This window comes from Siphateles boraxobius, unplaced genomic scaffold, assembly GCF_051911475.1.
Source record: "Siphateles boraxobius isolate OS27281-9 unplaced genomic scaffold, OSU_SipBor_1 26, whole genome shotgun sequence".
NCBI classification, from domain to species: Eukaryota; Metazoa; Chordata; class Actinopteri; order Cypriniformes; family Leuciscidae; genus Siphateles; species Siphateles boraxobius.
In genome coordinates this window covers 5,295,778-5,314,264 of record NW_027508876.1, presented here as the reverse complement: position 1 = coordinate 5,314,264, position 18,487 = coordinate 5,295,778, and the positions used below count along the sequence as shown (strand labels likewise).

Genomic DNA, 18,487 nt, shown 5'->3' with positions numbered 1-18,487 from the left:
AAGGGTTACGTCAGGAGCCGCTGACTTTGCTGGTGTTTCTATAAGTAGACAGCAAATGCTGCTTTACGTAAATGTGTGAGTGTGAAGTCCGCATATATGTGGTTTATGCATAATTCTTTGGTATTTATATAGGAAATGCTCAGGTCATATACTGTAAAAACATTTATTTATTTGTTTGTTTGTTTGTTTGTTTATTTAAAGCAGAATAAAACTATTAACTAATAAAAATACTTTTGAATACAATTATTTCCTGTAATATGTATTTTTACTTTTTGAAGAATTTATTATTAAATTATTATTACATTTTTCTCAGGGATGATTCTTATAGATTCTCATAGATTCTTATTGCTGTAATACAGTAATATTTTATGTATTAAGTAAAAAATACTATAATACAAATATTTATTTATTTTTTAAATCAGTATAAATTAAAAGCCAGTAAAACATAACACTACAAAAATATAAATACTTTTAAATAGTTAACACATTTCAAAAATGAGAATGATTATTTAAATTATACTAATGAGATTTTTGGGGGAAATGTGCTTTTAGATCATTTTTAGATCATCTTTAATGTACACAGTAATAACTTAAATTCGTTTTAATGTAATCTGAATTAGAGTCTGTTTTAGTGAGACTTGGTTTTTGCTCTGTTTTCCCATTCTGTTTCCTAGGTTTGCTTGTGTTACTATGGTGATTTGTTGTTTGATTCATTCCCTGCACCTGTGTCTCGTTTGCTTGTTTAGTTTGGTTGTGTATTTATAGCCCTGTGTTTGTCTCTTTAGATGTCAGATCATCATTACCATTATGGATGTTTTGTTTACCGTGTTTTTGTTTCCCGAGAACCTGAATAGTATAAGTTTGAGTTTGTTTTCTTTAAAAGGTACGGGTTGCTAACAGATCCATGTTGGTTTTTTTTTTTTTTTAGTTTTTCAACCCCAGCGTGACACTACTAGTGTCTATAAATACTTTATATTTTAAATAATAATACATATTAATGTGAATGAGATTTTAATTACACTGATAATTTGGGGTAAGCGTGCTTAATTGCCATTAGAATAAAAACAATAATACCAAAATGCTATTTGTCCAAAATTGGTCCAAAATGTTTTTCAATAAATTTGGATTCATATGTGACCCCCAAAAAAGCCTTGTGAGCTTCACATGTAAAATGTATTACTATCCTATTTGTTGATGTGTGTTCTCCATATTTTTATTTTTACTCAGAGCGCTCTCGTATATATATAGCCTCAAGTAAACACTTGAGAGCATGTTTTCTGTTATTCTTGTGTTGCCCGTGTTGCTTTGAATTGCTGTTGTTTTTGCATCCCTGAGGCTTGTATGTCAGCAGCAGTCTTACTGTCCCAATAAATTTGGTTGTTCCCCATTCGCTGGATGACTTTACGGCTAGAAGCTCTAATCTACACCAGAGATTAGATTTCTTGGACAAGCTTCTGTATGTCTGTTGATGCATTTCGCCAGTGAACAGTTTTGGTACATGTGTGTATTGTAATTTATCAAAATGGCAGTCTAGAGACAAGACAGACAGGTCATATGCTCTTCGGATTGAGTGTTTTGCTCACTGGAAGTCATCGTATAGCAGTATGAATTGCCGTTAGGAGGTTATGGAGCTCCAGGCGTTAGCCAGCAGAGTTCAACAGTGTTGTTGAGAGCTTACAAATATTTGAGGATAGAGCAACAGAAATTCTTTCACCAAGGAGAAATTCAGGTGCAAAACAACAGCATGCATCAAGCGTAAAGGTCACAGAAAACATCACATTCAGAGACATAGTGTAATCAAACAAGACATTTCATAATATAAATGCATTGTCTGATAATGAAGGGTTTTCTTTTGACATTTCGGGTAGAATTAGTCACGCAAGATTTTGACTATTAGCATGAAGTATTGTCCACTCGCAGCTTATTCTGGCCAAAAACCCACACTTAGAAAGAGACCATCTAAATGACATGCAAAGTGGCCCATCATACTTAAATTTGTTTTTAATGCTGTTTTGGGGGTGAGGAATTAAAGAAAGCACAGTTTTGGCCTGGACCAGATGAACACATTTTCATAAAATTGTGTGTGTATTTTGAGGTTACATTGTTTTCGATCCCAAAATAAATAAATACTGATAGTTCTACAGCTACACTACCATTCAGAAATGTGGGTTGGTAAGGTTTTTTAATGTTTTTGAAAGAAGAACAGTAAATAGTTTTGATCAAAAATTAACTAAAAACTGCAATATTGTGAAATGTTATTGCAGTCTAAAATAACTTTTTTCCATTTCATTATATTAATGCAATTTTTTTCTGTGATGGCGAAACTGAATTTTCAGTGTTATTACTCCAGTCTTCAGTGACACATGATCCTTCAGAAATCATTCTAATACACTGATTTGCTGCTCAAGTAACATATTATTATTATCAATGTTGAAAACAGATGTTCTGCTTCATATTTTTATGGAAACCGTTATAAATAAATACAATTCAGGAATGACCCCATAGCCTCTATTATCTCCTTCTAAATTTCTCAAACGAAACTGTGCAGATGGTTCAGAGATGTGATTCCAGTAACCTCACAAAGTTCATCAAAACGTGTGGTTTCTCTGCAGGATGAGTATCTGAACGAAGATGTGGATGCTCGAGTGATCGAATATGAAGACAACCGGCCGCTGCTGGACCTGTTCCTTCAGAAGCCCATGGGAATGTTATCGCTGCTGGACGAGGAGAGTCGCTTTCCTCAGGCAACCGACCAGACCCTCGTCGGCAAGTTCCCCTCCCTAAAACATCATAAAGCTTAAGGGCCCTATTTTAACACTCTAAGTGCATGTTCTAAAGACGCACGGCACAAGTGCACTTAGAGCGTGTCCGAATCCACTTTTGCTAGTTTTTACGAAGGGAAAAATGGTCGGCGCACCCGGCGCATGGTCCTTAAGGGTTGTCCCTATTCTCTTAATGAGCAATGGGTGTGTTTTGTGCGTAACGTGCAATAAACACATCAGAGTCTCTTCTACAATTCCCTTTAAAAGCCAGTTGCGCTCGCGCCATGGTGGATTCGCTATTTACATGGCGGAATTTGTAAGCAGAAAAACCGAACTCTTCTCCAGACAGGAAACGGATCTGCTCGTGCTCGAGGTTAAAGTGCGCAAACAGAGCATCTACGGAACAAGCCGGATTCCACCATATCTTTATGCACACAGTATTCATCTTTTACATTCTTATCCTTTTATTTTTAATATTTGGCATGTTTGTGTGCTGCTGTGCGTCCCTGTGTGTGTAATAAGCAGAGTGCACGCGCGTTGTGCACCCGCATATAGGCTCATATTACTAACGCGCCCTTTTAATAACAAAAAAAGAGTTTATTTAATAGTTTAAAAATAGGCAGTCTATTTCAGTTACCTCAAAATAGCAACGCGCCAACAAAGTGCCTGAACACACCTTGTTTTCAGACCAGCATGCCCATGGACGCATAAATGGGCGCAAATCCATTTGCTGTTTAAACAACGTTGGCGAATTACGTGAAAATGATAACTGTGTCGGGCTGAAACTAGCAAAAAACACTTGCCTGGCGCCGCATTGCACCGAGTGTATGATAGGGCCCTTAATCTTTAGCTGTATTCACCTGGTGGGCTATGACCAGAGAGACACTTACACTCTTGTTCACTCTCTCACACAAACACACACTCACACACACACACACACATACTCAGATGTATGGTCAGACCCACAAGAACAAGGGAGAGACAGTCATCAAACATTTAATTGCATGCTAAGTTCTCATCTGCTTTTTCCTGAGGACTCTCTCAATTGAGTCTTTAACTAAGAGATTAATAATTCAATATCCCAAGACTAGACGCCTAGCTGGTTTTCCATGAGCTAGCTTCATTTTTTTTATACTGAATGAAACTGATGGATGAATTCATTCACGCGTATGTCATGATATCATGAATGGATCAATGAATTAATGAATGAGTGTATAGTTCAGGTCGGTGAATGAGCAAATGTATGAGAGAGTGAGTGAATGAATGAACTGAAGTGAATGAGTGGATCAATGAACAGTTAAATGAATAAATAAATGAATGAACTATTGAACAAGTGAATTAGTGAATGGATGGATGGGTGAATTAATTAATTGTAATGAACACATATTTTGTTTAATCAGAGAAATTTGAGGACAACTTAAAATCTAAAAACTTCTGGAGACCAAAGAGAGTTGATCTGGGCTTTGGAATCCATCACTACGCGGGCAAGGTAGAAATATTTTTGTATTTTATCAATATTTATTTAAGCTTGTTTTAGACATATTAAAAATAAAAACGGATATTAAGGATAATTGAAGGTATAGTTGACCCAAAAATGAAAATTCTGTCATCATTTACTCATGCCAATGCAAAACTGTATGACTTTTTTTCTTCTGTGCAACATAAAAGAAGAAACATTTTAAAGAATTTTGGAAACAAAACCTTTTGAATTCTATTGTACGTTTCTTAAAATATCTTCTTTTATGTATATGTGGGTGCATCTTTCATCTCTTTAAGTGAAGATAATCGCCTGTTGGATGTAAATACATCTTGTTTGTCATGTGATTAGGTGATCTATAATGCCGGCGGTTTCCTGGCTAAGAACAGAGATGCTCTGCCTGCTGATATTGTCCTTCTGCTGAGGTCGTCAGAAAATGAACTGATCCGTAAACTGGTTACTCACCCGCTCACTAAAACAGGTTTGCTTTGACTTTTTACTCTGTAGAAACATTTAAAGCCTTCGGTTCATCATGCTTCCGCTTCTGTCCTTTTGTATACAGATATTATACTTTTATGTTGCTTGGGAGCCCACAAATCTACACACATTCATCCACAAATACACTTATAAAGCTTTAGGTGTGTGTGCGTGTGTGTTTGTGTGTGTATGTGTGCACCAATACACGAAGTCCTTGTCCTTGTGGGGACTTTTTTTTTTGTCACCATGAGGAAACAAAAAATCATAATAAAATACTTGATATAAATCATATCAAGTGATTTTTTCACATGTTTTTTGAAAATGTAAAAATGCAGAAAGTTATATAAAGTTAATAATAGAGGAAATAGAATATACAGTTTGTACAGTATAAAAATCATTATGTCTATGGAAAGTCCCCATAAAACATGAAAACCCTGTGTGTGTGTATTTTTAATTCGCCCTGTCTGTGTGAGATAGATTTTCTAAACAGTGACCTCTATTAATGTGTCAGTCAGTCCCATCATTGCGTAATTGCCTGGTTCAAGGACTCAGTTTTCCATTGTGCTGCCAGAGAACAAAGGAAATGTTGACAGTTTGTTGCTTTGAGTACATCCACCAGTTTCCATGACTTTTGAGTTCTGCGGTGTGATTGCTTTTTATTGGCAAAGCAAGAAACAAGGACTGAGACTCTAATCACATGAAATCCTAGATTAGGGTTGGACGATACATCTATATTGATAGTTATCAGAAAACAAAAATCCAGGTTAATGATAATAAACTCTTAAAGCAATTTTTACATATGTAGTTCACACGTTCCATGTGTCTCTGTGTGAATGAGAAGTGCAGTTTTGTCTACTACACCTACTCAATTTGATGGTGTTTTTGGCATCTACTGTCTCAAATTTATATGAGACACTCCACATGAACATCATCTTCAACTTCATCTTCACATCTTTAGTATTTTGCAGCAAATTTGATAAAAGCTATCAGCAATACAAAACTTAAACTTGAAGATATTGATATTGATTGAATCATTCAAACAAAATATATATCACCATTATCTATTTTAAAATTTATTTCCCAAAAGTAGTAGTACTAATATTTTATTATAAACAGGTTATTATTATTATTATTTTAAGGAATATCATATGCAATCAATATATTTTAGCCCATTATTTATTTATACAGTTTTTGTGTAGAACCTTATTTGACAAAAAATGCAATGTTTTGTCACCATTTCCTTTGTTATATTTTCATTTGATAACATTTTAAAATATTAGATAGAGTTTAAATAATTAATTTCATTAGACCCCAGTTTTGATTATAAATTTATATTAAATCATAAAACATAGAGTCCAGGAGAAATAAAACAGAATTTCCAATAAACTATCAAGAACCATTTGCATGGAGGAAATGCCACAAAATCTTAAATCCATCCACAAATAAAAGTAGTGAAATTTTACAGCTTGAACAACAATTTTTTATGGTAGGAAAAAATGTAAGTTAATGCTTTAAAAAGAAAACAAGGTGTACATATTTACAATGTAAACCCTCCAGTCAACATGCCCCAAAGTCTTTTATAATAAGCCCTTTTGTCATTTAGACTGACGGACGAGTGACATAATTGCTAACAACATGACACAGATTCTGTTAATAGATCTTTGCCCGGTTTCACAGACAAGGCATAAACCTAGTCCCAGATTACTACCTAAAGTCTTCCACTATGTCAGTGCCATTGTTTTGTCTCAAGATTTTTCTAATGTACATTTATAAAAGCTACTTGTCCTAATTTAACTAAGGCCTAATCCTGGCTTAATCTATCACTGTCTGTGATACCAGGCCCTTAAATTGTATTTAAACCAAAATATTCTTCTAACTGGTGCGTAAATTTGCATGATCCACTAGAGAAAGCAGTACGAGCCTGATTTAGCATAGCTTGCATGAGCAGCAAAAAGGTCAGTATAGTCACATTCTATTAGATATACTGCATTATAGGGCACACCACAATCACACAGACTGGAAATGACAGAGCAAACACCATCCTGTCTGAACCATTAAGCAGGGATGTTGATCTATTCGTCTGAACGAATGCAGGCCAATGTAGCTCTCTCTCTCTCTCTCTTTTGAAACGAAAATGTGCTCACTCCCATGTGGTCTAGCGTGATGAATGAAGGTCGTCTGACTGACACAGTCGATTACATCCAATGAGATTCACTGGGGATTGTTTCCAGGGAGTCTGCTGGGATTTTAAAACTAGACTTCATTCATAAGTCTTTTGTTAGCTACTTGACCATTGTGAAGCTTATTTATCTGTCACAGCTCTGACTTCTAAAGACCATATATCTCCGTGCCCTTGAAATGGTTAACCTTGAAATAAATGGTAGATTATCTTTGAACAACATGTGACTTATCTAATAAAGGATCAACAGCAGATTTCTAATGTGTGTGGTTATCACAGTGAGAGTAGACCTTTCCCCTGACCTTTCTCTTTGTGCAGGTAACCTGGCTCACACTAAAGGCAAGGCGGCGGGCTCTGCTCGTATGGGAACGCAACTATCACAGCGCACCATTAACTTTGCCAAGGTACCTTGTTTTGCCCTCTTTCCTCTCTGTTCTGTTATTGCCACTGTGCCTTTAAGACTTCCATATGTAAATTACTTCAGTTTTGATTGGCTAGGTTTATGGAAGTGAAATGAACAACAATACGTTTCTGATACCTGAATATTGATATGTAAATTTGGACATTCATATGTAATATGATGATGGTTGTGCTGTTTTTGTCTGAAAGGAGCTCTATTGCTTTCACTTTACTAATTTTCTTTCCCACTCTATTTTGTCTCTCCATCTCTTCTACTTTTCCATCAATGAAATTTCCACTGCTCCTTTCTATAATGTCCTCTGTCTAAAGTTGGAGGGTCTTATGTTGTTCAGTACTGTATCAGTCAGTGAGGTAATGATCCTGTAGTGTGTGCTGTATAGTAGAGAAGTGTTCTTAAAGGATATGCTCCTTTTTCCAGCCGACACTGTGCTCACTGTTTTGGGATGTATGTTTGTGTACATGTAGGTCTTTCTCAGGAAATGGTGCTTTTTTATTGTTTAATTTGAAAACGCATTTATCTTTCAAAAAATGTTTTATTCTAGCTCAGTAACATTTAAAATGTTCAAGGGTTGAATAAAATACATTGCTAAAATATACAAAAAGTATAGCCTTAACTAGCAAATATCATAAATTTGCACCACATCAGATGATTTACAGTGATTATTCTCATTATTTGTACCAAGAATAAAAAAAATAAAAGTTTGCTGAGCTTGATGGGGCCAATGTAAGCGTAAACAATGAAATACTGATACAAATTTAAAGAGAAACTCATCATGATGAATAGGGTCATGCACATCAACTTTCATGAGTATCGAACATTTAACAAGTAAAATTCAGATTAATTTTAAAAGTTCTTTTGTATTATATTAACAGTCAGCTCTATCAAATAATGCACCAAAAGTCTATTAATTGCGACACCATTTCTTGAAAATGACCCATGTCTGTGAGAATGAAAGAGTATCTTCTCATGTCACATTACCCTACCAGCTCCCTAATAGCTAATGCATTTGTAGATTTGACTGATTTGCAGCTTGATTAGTTCATATAATTCTCGTTAGAATTGATTGTCCCTGTGGAATAAGGAGAATTGCGAATTGTTTCTGTGCAGTTGTGTGTTTCTTAAAAACATCTACTTGTGTTCCAAGTTGTATTTTTTAGCATTAAGTGCATTATTCCTAAGAGAATTATTAAGAGAACATTTGAGCTACTTAGAGCTCTCATTCAGGTTGCACTCTGAAATGAATGAGGGTTTTAAACATATTGAAATGATGTCTTTGATGAAGACCTGCATACATTACCATTCATTTGCATATTTCAGCATGCTGTCTTTAGAAAATGTCACATGAAAGATTCCATCCATTTTAGCCCACGTAAAATAAAAGCACCTGTGTCAGTGTGTGATTTTGCTTTGTGTTCAATATCGAAAACACCTTGATAATATAGCCTGGTGAAAAATTCATGGCCGTCATTTGGAAATTTGGTCTTATTGATGATTGCCATAGGTTCCACCTAAATTAATGCTGGTTAGATTGCTTTGCAAATTAATCATGTAGTTAATTTCATGTATATTATTATACTTTTTACTATTTTTAATGAACAGTTTTATATATTTTCCTGAATTCAAATCAGAGTCTTATCACAATCTTTATGCATTTCTTTTTCAGTCTTCCTCTCGGAAATTAACTCCCAACCATGACAAATCAGTCCTTGCCTTGCCCGTTGCCACTGTGCAAATGGTGATTAGTTGTAGGACTTGTCTCCAAGAGGCAACATGCATTAATTTATTATACACACAGATTTATGTTTACAAAAAGACCCCTTTTTATGTTTATAAAGAGACCCATTATCCCTTTTGTAGATTTTCATGATCAGCATGCTGAATATTTTGTGTTTGTACAGGCGGAGAGCACAGGGGAAAGCACACATCACCCCAGAGAGACCACCAACATGAAGTCTCAAACTGTTGCCTCTTACTTCAGAGTAAGACTTTTGAAGACCTAACAATGATAAGAACCAATAAAATGGTCCCACTCGTGTTCACAATCTTGCTTTTTTTCACTGTATTTTTCAGTATTCTCTAATGGACCTGTTATCAAAGATGGTTGCAGGCCAGCCTCACTTTGTCCGTTGCATAAAACCCAATAATGATCGTCAAGCCCACAAGTTCGACAGGGAGAAGGTTCTGATCCAACTACGCTACACTGGAATTCTAGAGACGGCCAAGATCCGCCGACAGGGTTACTCTCACCGCATTCTCTTCAACAACTTCATTGAGAGGTCAGACAGATGATACGATCATATCAATTTTGCATAAACCTCTTTTCCACCTAAATGGTGTCTGTGTTGGTGGTAGAGCCAATACCCTGCCAAGGGACCTCTTAACCAGGCTGTGTTTCCACTGACTTGAGGACTGAACAATGACGTAATGTTCTTTATTGGCATTGATGGTTCCATGAATACCATTTAACACCCACGGAACCTTTCCATTGCATAATAGTTTTTTTTTTTTTTTGGATAGTTTTTTAAGAATGTTCTTTTTCACACTTAGAAAAAAATGGTTATTTATAACAACTGTTTACAATGGTTCCTTTATGGCATCACTGCGAAACCCCCTTTTGGAACCTTTATTTTTCAGAGTGTACAAAAACTGCCCACAAACAAACTCATTATGAAACCCATTATAGCCCATGAGGATCTTTGAAAACTTATTTTAACATCCAAAGTAATTTAATTAAGAATCCATTTTGCCATCGCAAACTGGCTTTGATTCAACAATCAAAAGTTTATAAAATGTATGGCAAATACAATTCAAAGACAAGGAAAGAGTGGACCACCAGTTCCTGTACCAGCACTAGCACATTTCCGGTGAAAAAGAGATTGCCTCCTGGGTGTAGAATTTCTCAGTTGTTGTGTTCAATGTTTTACTAACCATTGGGATTTTTCAGGTACTCTATATTAGCATTTAGAGCCAATGAAGAGCCAGCAATGAATCCAGAGACATGTGCGGTTATTTTGGAGAAAGCCAAACTGGAGAACTGGGTTCTGGGCAAAACAAAGGTTTGTTTAAGAAAAGCATTAATAACTACTGCAGTTGATGTTCAACAAAACTCACAAGTATGATCATTATTTGTTCAGGTCTTTCTTAAATACTATCACGCGGAGCAGCTGAATCTGATGGTGAGGCAAACCACGGACCGGATTGTTCTAGTCCAGGCATGTGTACGGGGCTGGCTGGCATTCAGACGATATCGTTTAATGCTGGAAAAGAGAGAACAAAGTGCCGTGGTGTTACAATCAGGTGAGCTCATGTTGTTGACCGGATGTTAAAATGCAAAAAGTCCAATAATCTGTTGAACCAGCTCTAAAATCTTCTGTCTTCTAGCATACAGAGGACACAAAGTTCGGAAAACAGTGGCTGATGACAAAAGCAAAGCAAAGTCTGAAGTTGTTTTAACCCAATTTCAAGCTTGTAAGACAAAAAAAATTATAATAAGTATTGAAGAGACTATTAAAGTGCCCCTATTATGCTATTTTAAAGTCTCCTAATTTTGTTTTGGAGATCTCCTACAACAGGTTTGCATGCATCAAAGATCAAAAAACTGTTTAATTTTCTCATAATAAAAATTGCACATCACCACATTTTTCAATGATTCTCGAACGACTCCATGGTTGAATCAATCTCTCCAAATCCCAGTCTGTTGTGATTGGTCAACCACGTACAGCGCATGTCGAAAACTTAAACGGCCATTGCAATAACTGAACTTCAGCTGCATCAATAACACCGCATGCATTAGCCCAGCACTAACGTGAATGACTATTGTAACATAAACACAGTTTGTAACACAGTAAAATGAAGGAAACACAGCAAAAGTTTGGGATTATACTGCTGTGGTATCGTGGTAAAGATTAATTTTAACCACTGATTCTTAACAGCCTCATCCTTTGGAAGTGAAAATAAATCGAATTTACTTTTACAGTTGCGAGCACAGCGTCTTGGCGACATGATATCCACACGAACGAGCTACAGCAAGATATCCTGTTCACGCAGACCGTAGGCAGGCATTATGCAAATGTATACGTTGTGACGTGTGAACTGCGAAAAAAGATTCAAATTCCAAAGAACTCGTTTGGGCGGTTCAGAGTCGACTCCTTGCAGACTGTTTACATTCACATACAGCTATATTACACACTGCATGAAAGGTAATTTTCAAAAATCCATAATAGGGGCACTTTAAATGGGTTTAGAAGTCATACATAATGACATAATTCAATTCACACCTTCTTCTTGCAGTGTGCAGAGGATATCTGGCAAGGCAGAAATACAAGGAGTTGCTAGACGAGAAGAACAAAGCTGCTGCAAAGATCCAGGCCCATTACAGGGGACACAAAGAGAGGAAGAGCTTTAAGAGGAAAAAGTAAGACCTGCTCTTATTCCATCTGATTTTATTCTCTTGGAGATTTGCTTAAAGAATCTGCTAACAAACAAAATCCATAATATTTAGTCCATCGGTCCATCAAAGGTCTATTTAAATTCTCTATTTCCAAGCTCTTTTTCTTACTGGTTCACTGTGCTTCCAAGCTATGTCTTTATATTATTGCTTTAACTGGGGACTCAAGCTATCTGACAAAAGGTATATGGTGGCCATTAAAATTAATTATTAAAATGGCCATACTACATTAGCAAGATGAGGTTGATTACAGTAGCTATTCCAACTTGTGTTGGTATGGAATGAGAGAAGGGAAGTGATATGAGAGACACCAGTAACACCGATATGTTGTCATACAGTGGAGAGTCATTAACATCACCAATATAGAGTCCGGGCTGTTCTCTCGTGTTGTTGTGGGTTTCCTCTGGGTGCTCCGGTTTCCCTCACAATCCACGAAAATATGTGGGATAAGTAAATTTGAGACACTAAATTGTCCATAGGTGTAAGTGTGAATCTGTATCTGTCTGTGTGCTAGCCTGGCCGTGGACTGGCCATCTTTCTAGGATGTTTCCCTGCCAATGGCCCAAGATAATGGGATAGGCTTTAGCTTCAACCGTTTTTTTTAAGATGTATGGATGGATATACTAAAATCTTAGACACTTGGGGCCAGATTTACGAACAACTTTGCCAGCAAAAAGCCTCTTTTGGCATTAAAAAACTACTGTCAGGATTTATAATAGACACGCAGTGAAAAATTAGTGCTGGAAGGCATGGATAGAATTATTTATGCGACTGACTTTATTGTATATGCATTTGTAGGAGTGTTCCTTTCAGATGTAAAATTTTTGGGAGGAGAGTATTCAAATGAATCGTGCAAGGTGATTTACTAAGGTTTGCGCTTGTCAACTTACTGGTATTTGTGCCATTATTTAACGCCCAAAAAAAAGCATGTCTTAAACCAGACGTTTATTTGCTCTGTTCTTGGTAGATTGCATTGGTTATTATGGAAATGATCCGGCTGTGTCTGTGTTTTTTAATTTAGAAAAACGTAGATCCCTCGCAGAACTTTCCACTAACATCTGTGCTTTTTTGGAATTGTGCTCTCACGCTAATTTGCCCTGTTTAGTAAGTCTGGCCCTTAATGCTTCAATTGACCACACAGATACTCATAAAATCAAATATTTGACAATGTTGTGGTTGTATAAACTGATTTATTTTACGCAGAGAAGCCATGCAGAAGGAAAAGACTGAGAAAACAGATGAAGGGACGGAGGTCTCATCTGAAGCAGATGGTCCAGATTCAGAGGAGCCGCCACAGGAAGGAGGTGAAATGGAAATGGATGATGCTGATGAAAAGGCTGCTGTGGTCCTCCAAAGCAACTACCGAGGTTACAAAGAAAGAAAGAAATACAAGGAGCGTCGAGAACGGAATAAGACCTTGACCGGGGATGAGCTGAACGTTTCCTCATCCAGCTCCGAAAAAGATACTTCTGGAGAAGATTTGGATGATATACAAAGGGAAGGGCAGGAGAATATAGAGGAAGAAAAGGAGACTGAGGAAGAGGCTGCAGATGGAGGAGATGAGGACACTGAACAGGAAGCCAAGGCAGCCACTGTTCTACAGAGCAACTTCAGAGGTCATAAAGAACGTAAAAAACTCCAGGAGGAGGGGAAGATGCCGGTTAGAGGAAAAATGGAGACACAGAGTCCTTTAGTTGAGGAGGAGCTTCCTATTCCAGATCCACCACCTCCTGAAGAACTGATGGAATTCACAGAGGAAATGGAACAGGAAGATGAGACTCCTGCTGAACCCTCAGGAGACGATGAAGAGGCCAAAGCCGCTGTGGTCCTTCAGAGCAACTTCCGTGGCCACAAAGAGCGTAAAAAACTCAAGGATGAAGGCAAAATACCAAGGAAAAAAACTAAAGAGGATCTGGCTAATCCAGAAGCTTCAGAACCAGACATTCTGATTGAGGAATTTCCACCTCCTCCAGTAGAACTTGAGCAAGACCAAGACCAAGACCTAGATTCCAGTCCCTCCGGGGTAGATGAAGAACATGCCGCAACTGTTTTACAAAGCAATTTCAGAGGTCACAAGGAGAGAAAGAGATTGAGAGCTGAGAGAGAAGGAGCCTCAGGAAGCGAGCAAGAAATGTCAGAAAATGTGGAGGAGCAGGAGAATGAGGAAGGTCTGGATATCACAGATGTTCAGCTAGAACAGAAGGAGGTAGAGGAAGAGGAGAACACTCAGGATGAGGAAGGCCAATACGATGAGCAACAGGCGGCCATTAAAATCCAGAGCAATTTTAGAGGTTACAAAGACAGAAAGAACCTGAAAGCTACATCACAAAAACAGGACGAGGAAGTGGAGTCGCTCTTCAAAGAGGTGTTGATAATTTATTTATTTATTTTATTCTGTTCTCATTTACCCACCCTGATATCAATCCAAACCTGTATTTCAAAAATGTTACAAGTCTCACAAGTCTTTTACACAAAATTAATTTGAATGACTGTCATATTTCTTTGTAACCTGCTCAGGTATCCAAGGCTTCTGAAGATTACCTTTCCTTGCAGAAGAAGTTAAATGAAATCATCCTTGCCCATCAGCTCAACCCCAGCAAAAATGGGATGTTTGTGAAAGGACAAGCCATGAATGGCTACATGGGGTGCTATCAGCCACCAGGTAAACATCTCTCTTAAATCATGTATCTCAGTACATTTAGCCATTCTCTCCCCAACCCCCTCCCCCAAACTGATTGATAGACCAAAGTTTGGAAGCAAAATTTGAAAGAAAACAGTAACACTGTGTTTTGTTAATTTTCCAAAACGATTATTATTAAATAATTATTTATCACCATAAATGCTTGTCAGTACATTCAGCAGTACACTTTAACCATATTTCAAAGACAATAGAAGTAAATATGAAATTACATATAAAGACAAAGTTGCCCTACTTAAGTAGTTCAACTAACTGTATTTCATGTTTATTTAAAGAGATAGTTCACCCAAAAATTAGCCCATGATTTACTCACCCTGAAGCCATCCTATGTGTATCTGACATTCTTCTTTCAGACGAATACGATCGGAGTTATATTAAAAAATGTCCTGGCTCCTCCAAGCTTAATAATGGGACTGAATGGCTTTCTTTGGAAGTCCATCAAAGCGCATCTATTCATGATTAAAGTACTCCACGCATCCCCGGGGGTTAATAAAGGTCTACTGAAGTAAAGGATGCGTTTGTGTAAGAAAAATATCCATACTTAAACATTTATCGACTGAAATAACTAGCATCAGGCAGACGGCCATACGCATCGATTTACGCCAAAAGAGTACCACTTGAACTTGACGCACAACGTAATGACAAATTTGTCTAATTCTGTGTTAGTGTGCACTTCTCCTTTGCCGAGATAATCCATCCACGTCACTGGTGTGGCATATCAAAATGCTGATTAGACAGCATGATTACTGCACAGGTGTGCCTTAGGCTGGCCACAATAAAAGGCCTCTCTAAAATGTCTAGTTTTATCACACAGCTCAATACCACAGATGTCACAAGTTTTGAGGTAGCATGCAACTGCAATGCTGACTGCAGGAATGTCCACCAGAGCTGTTGCCCGTTAATTGAATGTTAATTTCTCTACCATAAGCCATCTCCAAAGGCGTTTCAGAGAATTTGGCAGTACATCCAACCGGACTCACAACCGCAGACCACGTGTAAACACACCAACCCAGGACCTCCACATCCAGCATCTTTACCTCCAAGATCGTCTAAGACCAGCCACCCGGACAGCTGCTGCAACAATCGGTTTGCGTAACCAAAGAATTTCTGCACAAACTGTCAGAAACCGGCTCCGGGAAGCTCATCTGCATGCTCGTCGTCCTCATCGGGGTCTCGACCTGACTGCAGTTCGTTGTCGTAACCGACTTGAGTGGGCAAACTCTCACATTCGATGGCGTCTTTGGAGAGGTGTTCTCTTCACGGATGAATCCTGGTTTTCACTGTACAGGACAGATGGCAGACAGCGTGTATGGCTTCGTGTGAGTGAGCGGTTTGCTGATGTCAATGTTGTGGATCGAGTGGCCCATGATGGCAGTGGGGTTATGGTATGGGCAGGCGTATGTTATGGACAACAAACACAGGTGCATTTTATTGATGGCATTTTGAATGGACAGAGATACCGTGATGAGATCCTGAGGCCCATTGTTGTGGCATTCATCCACGACCATCACCTCATGTTGCAGTATGATAATGCACAACCCCATGTTGCAAGGATCTGTACACAATTCCTGGAAGCTGAAAACATCCCAGTTCTTGCATGGCCAGCATACTCACCGGACATGTCACCCATTGAGCATGTTTGGGATACTCTGGATCGGCATATACTGCAGCCTGTTCCAGGTCCTGCCAATATCCAGCAACTTTGCACAGCCATTGAAGAGGAGTGGACCAACATTCCACAGGCCACAATCAACAACCTGATCAACTCTATGCGAAGGAGATGTGTTGCACTGCGTGAGCTAAACGGTGGTCACACAAGATACTGACTGGTTTTCGGACCCCCAAATACAGTAAAACTGCACAGTTTAGAGTGGCCTTTTATTGTGGCCAGCCTAAGTGTAACTCCGATTGTATTCGTCATAAAGAAGAATGTCATATACACCTAGGATGACTTCAGGGTGAGTAAATCATGGGCTAATTTTCATTTTTGGGTGAACTATCCCTTTAAGCTAAAAATTTTATCCGTTTTCATTTTATTGCAATTGACATGCAATTTAGTGTCCTAAAACATGACTAAACATTGCTAGTAATATACAAGCTTATAAGCAACTAGTTAATAGTGAAAATTGGTCACCAAACTAAAGTGTTACCATCTTATACTTGGGTACTATTTTTAAAATTATGTTAAAGTGTTTTTTTTTTTCACAAGGGCTTTGGTTATTTGCACAGAAAGCTTTTTTTTTCAAAGATGGAAAAATATAGCTAATGTTTTCAGTATTCCTAGTGCACTATACAAAACTGCTTCTGATGTAAATTAAAATAGCTGTAGGTAAGCTCTACCTTAATTATATTTGCTTGCTATCTATTTTATCAGTATGTGTGAAGTTTGCTTTTCTCTAACGGTGACTGTCTGATCATATCAAAAAGTGGATGCCATAACATTCAAATTGGGCTCAACAAGATGTGTCATCAGAAAATTCCCCCGCCTGCACAGATTTACTCTTCATTTGATTTCTGTTGCGATATATCTAATTGCTTTTGGAAGCATAATTTAGCAGATTCTATTATTCTTGATATGTCTAAATAAATCTGGATTATTCTGTCAAAAGTGATTATGGTTTGTTTATGACGGATGTGTTTTCTTCTACAAAAAAATCTAGATTTAATTTGCTTTGTAAATACTGTGGTCATCTGTCACAAGTTTATTTATGATTTATTGCCATTGTAAAATCTATTTATAAGATCCACAGTCATAATAAATAATTGTAACCAGAATCTTTGTGTTGAAACAATTATTATTGTGCAATTATTATTGTTTCCACATAGAAGTGCCCTTTGAATGCCAGTCACATTTCCGTGTACATGAAAGGTTTTTAAATGCTAATCGCATTGCCCCGGCAATTATACAAAGCATTAATAATAAGGGCTGCAAATTGGCTTTATACCTCTGAGCAATCAAGAATTGCTGATGACCTTTCAAGAGACACATTCAATAAATATGACAAACTCTCCAGCCTGTTCCCACTGGTCCTGCTGGACGTTGATTAATTTTCTTTCATACCTGACTTTTCTACATGATAAACACTGCTTGAGTTAGCAGATATTCAAATACATCAAAGGTCATTTTTTTTTAATCTTTTGTTGTTGATCTCTAAGATCATATTTCATAAAAAAGTGTTCTCTATCATAACTGACTTTCCCACATGATAAACAGTGCTTGAGTTACCAGATATTTAAATGCATCAAAGGTCATTTTTGTATCTTTTGTTGTTGATCTCTAAGATCATATTTCATTAAAACAGTATTCTCTATCAAAGACATTCCAGTGTGTAACACTCTATAACTCAGTTTCAAAACCTAGCCAGCCTACATTTACTGCATTTTTAGGCATCATAGGTGTGCTCCCTACATGAAAGCTGTTTCAAAACAGTAAGCATGGCAAATTATTCTTCATACTTAGCACTTTTGGTGAAAATTGCATGTATCCTTCATGAGGAAGGTACACGCGTAACTCTTTGCAAAAGAACAAGGTAAAAAAATTATTCAAAATTCAACAGAAATGAGAGAAATTATGGTAGTACTTTACAATAAGGTTTTATTTGTTAACATATACATTAGTTATGAAATAACAATGAACAATTACTCTTTAGCATTTATTGATCTTAGTTAATGTAATCAAGATTTACTTATACATTTTTAAGATCAAAAGTTGCAACTGTTATCATGAGATAATGCACTGTGAATTAACATTAACAAGAACAATTTTATTTTATTTACAGAATGTGGACCATCACAATAAAGAGTTAGCAGATATTAAGCAGACATTCTAATACTTTTATGAGAGTTAGGTGCCTTCTAGTTGTAAAGGTACTTATAGTGAATTTATTGTTCAAAAGGGACCATCAAAATAAGGTGTTACCAGAAGTCTCAGTGTACTATTTTTATGCTGATTAAAGTGTTGTACAGTTAGCTTAGCAACATGCTAACACCAAACTCTATTGCAATCAATTGTGAAATAATTAGCCT

At 37.2% G+C, this 18,487-nt stretch overlaps 1 protein-coding gene across 6 annotated transcripts in view; it reads left to right on the top strand.

Moving 5' to 3' along the window:
* The window catches only part of myo3a (myosin IIIA), a 145,833-nt gene that overhangs the window by 120,093 nt on the left and 7,253 nt on the right, over window positions 1-18,487 (top strand). For 3 of the 6 annotated variants that reach the window (XM_077244181.1, XM_077244179.1, XM_077244180.1), the window contains exons 21-33: window positions 2,613-2,766; window positions 4,163-4,251; window positions 4,591-4,720; window positions 7,214-7,299; window positions 7,625-7,666; window positions 9,215-9,295; window positions 9,387-9,592; window positions 10,261-10,372; window positions 10,451-10,613; window positions 10,698-10,784; window positions 11,607-11,730; window positions 12,967-14,128; window positions 14,281-14,425. In XM_077244181.1, coding sequence (XP_077100296.1) covers window positions 2,613-2,766; window positions 4,163-4,251; window positions 4,591-4,720; window positions 7,214-7,299; window positions 7,625-7,666; window positions 9,215-9,295; window positions 9,387-9,592; window positions 10,261-10,372; window positions 10,451-10,613; window positions 10,698-10,784; window positions 11,607-11,730; window positions 12,967-14,128; window positions 14,281-14,425 — 2,581 coding nt within the window. Of the gene's footprint in view, window positions 1-2,612; window positions 2,767-4,162; window positions 4,252-4,590; window positions 4,721-7,213; window positions 7,300-7,624; window positions 7,667-8,979; window positions 9,052-9,214; window positions 9,296-9,386; window positions 9,593-10,260; window positions 10,373-10,450; window positions 10,614-10,697; window positions 10,785-11,606; window positions 11,731-12,966; window positions 14,129-14,280; window positions 14,426-18,487 lie in introns of all 6 variants that reach the window. The other 3 variants (XM_077244185.1, XM_077244182.1, XM_077244183.1) reach the window with 3 other exon arrangements.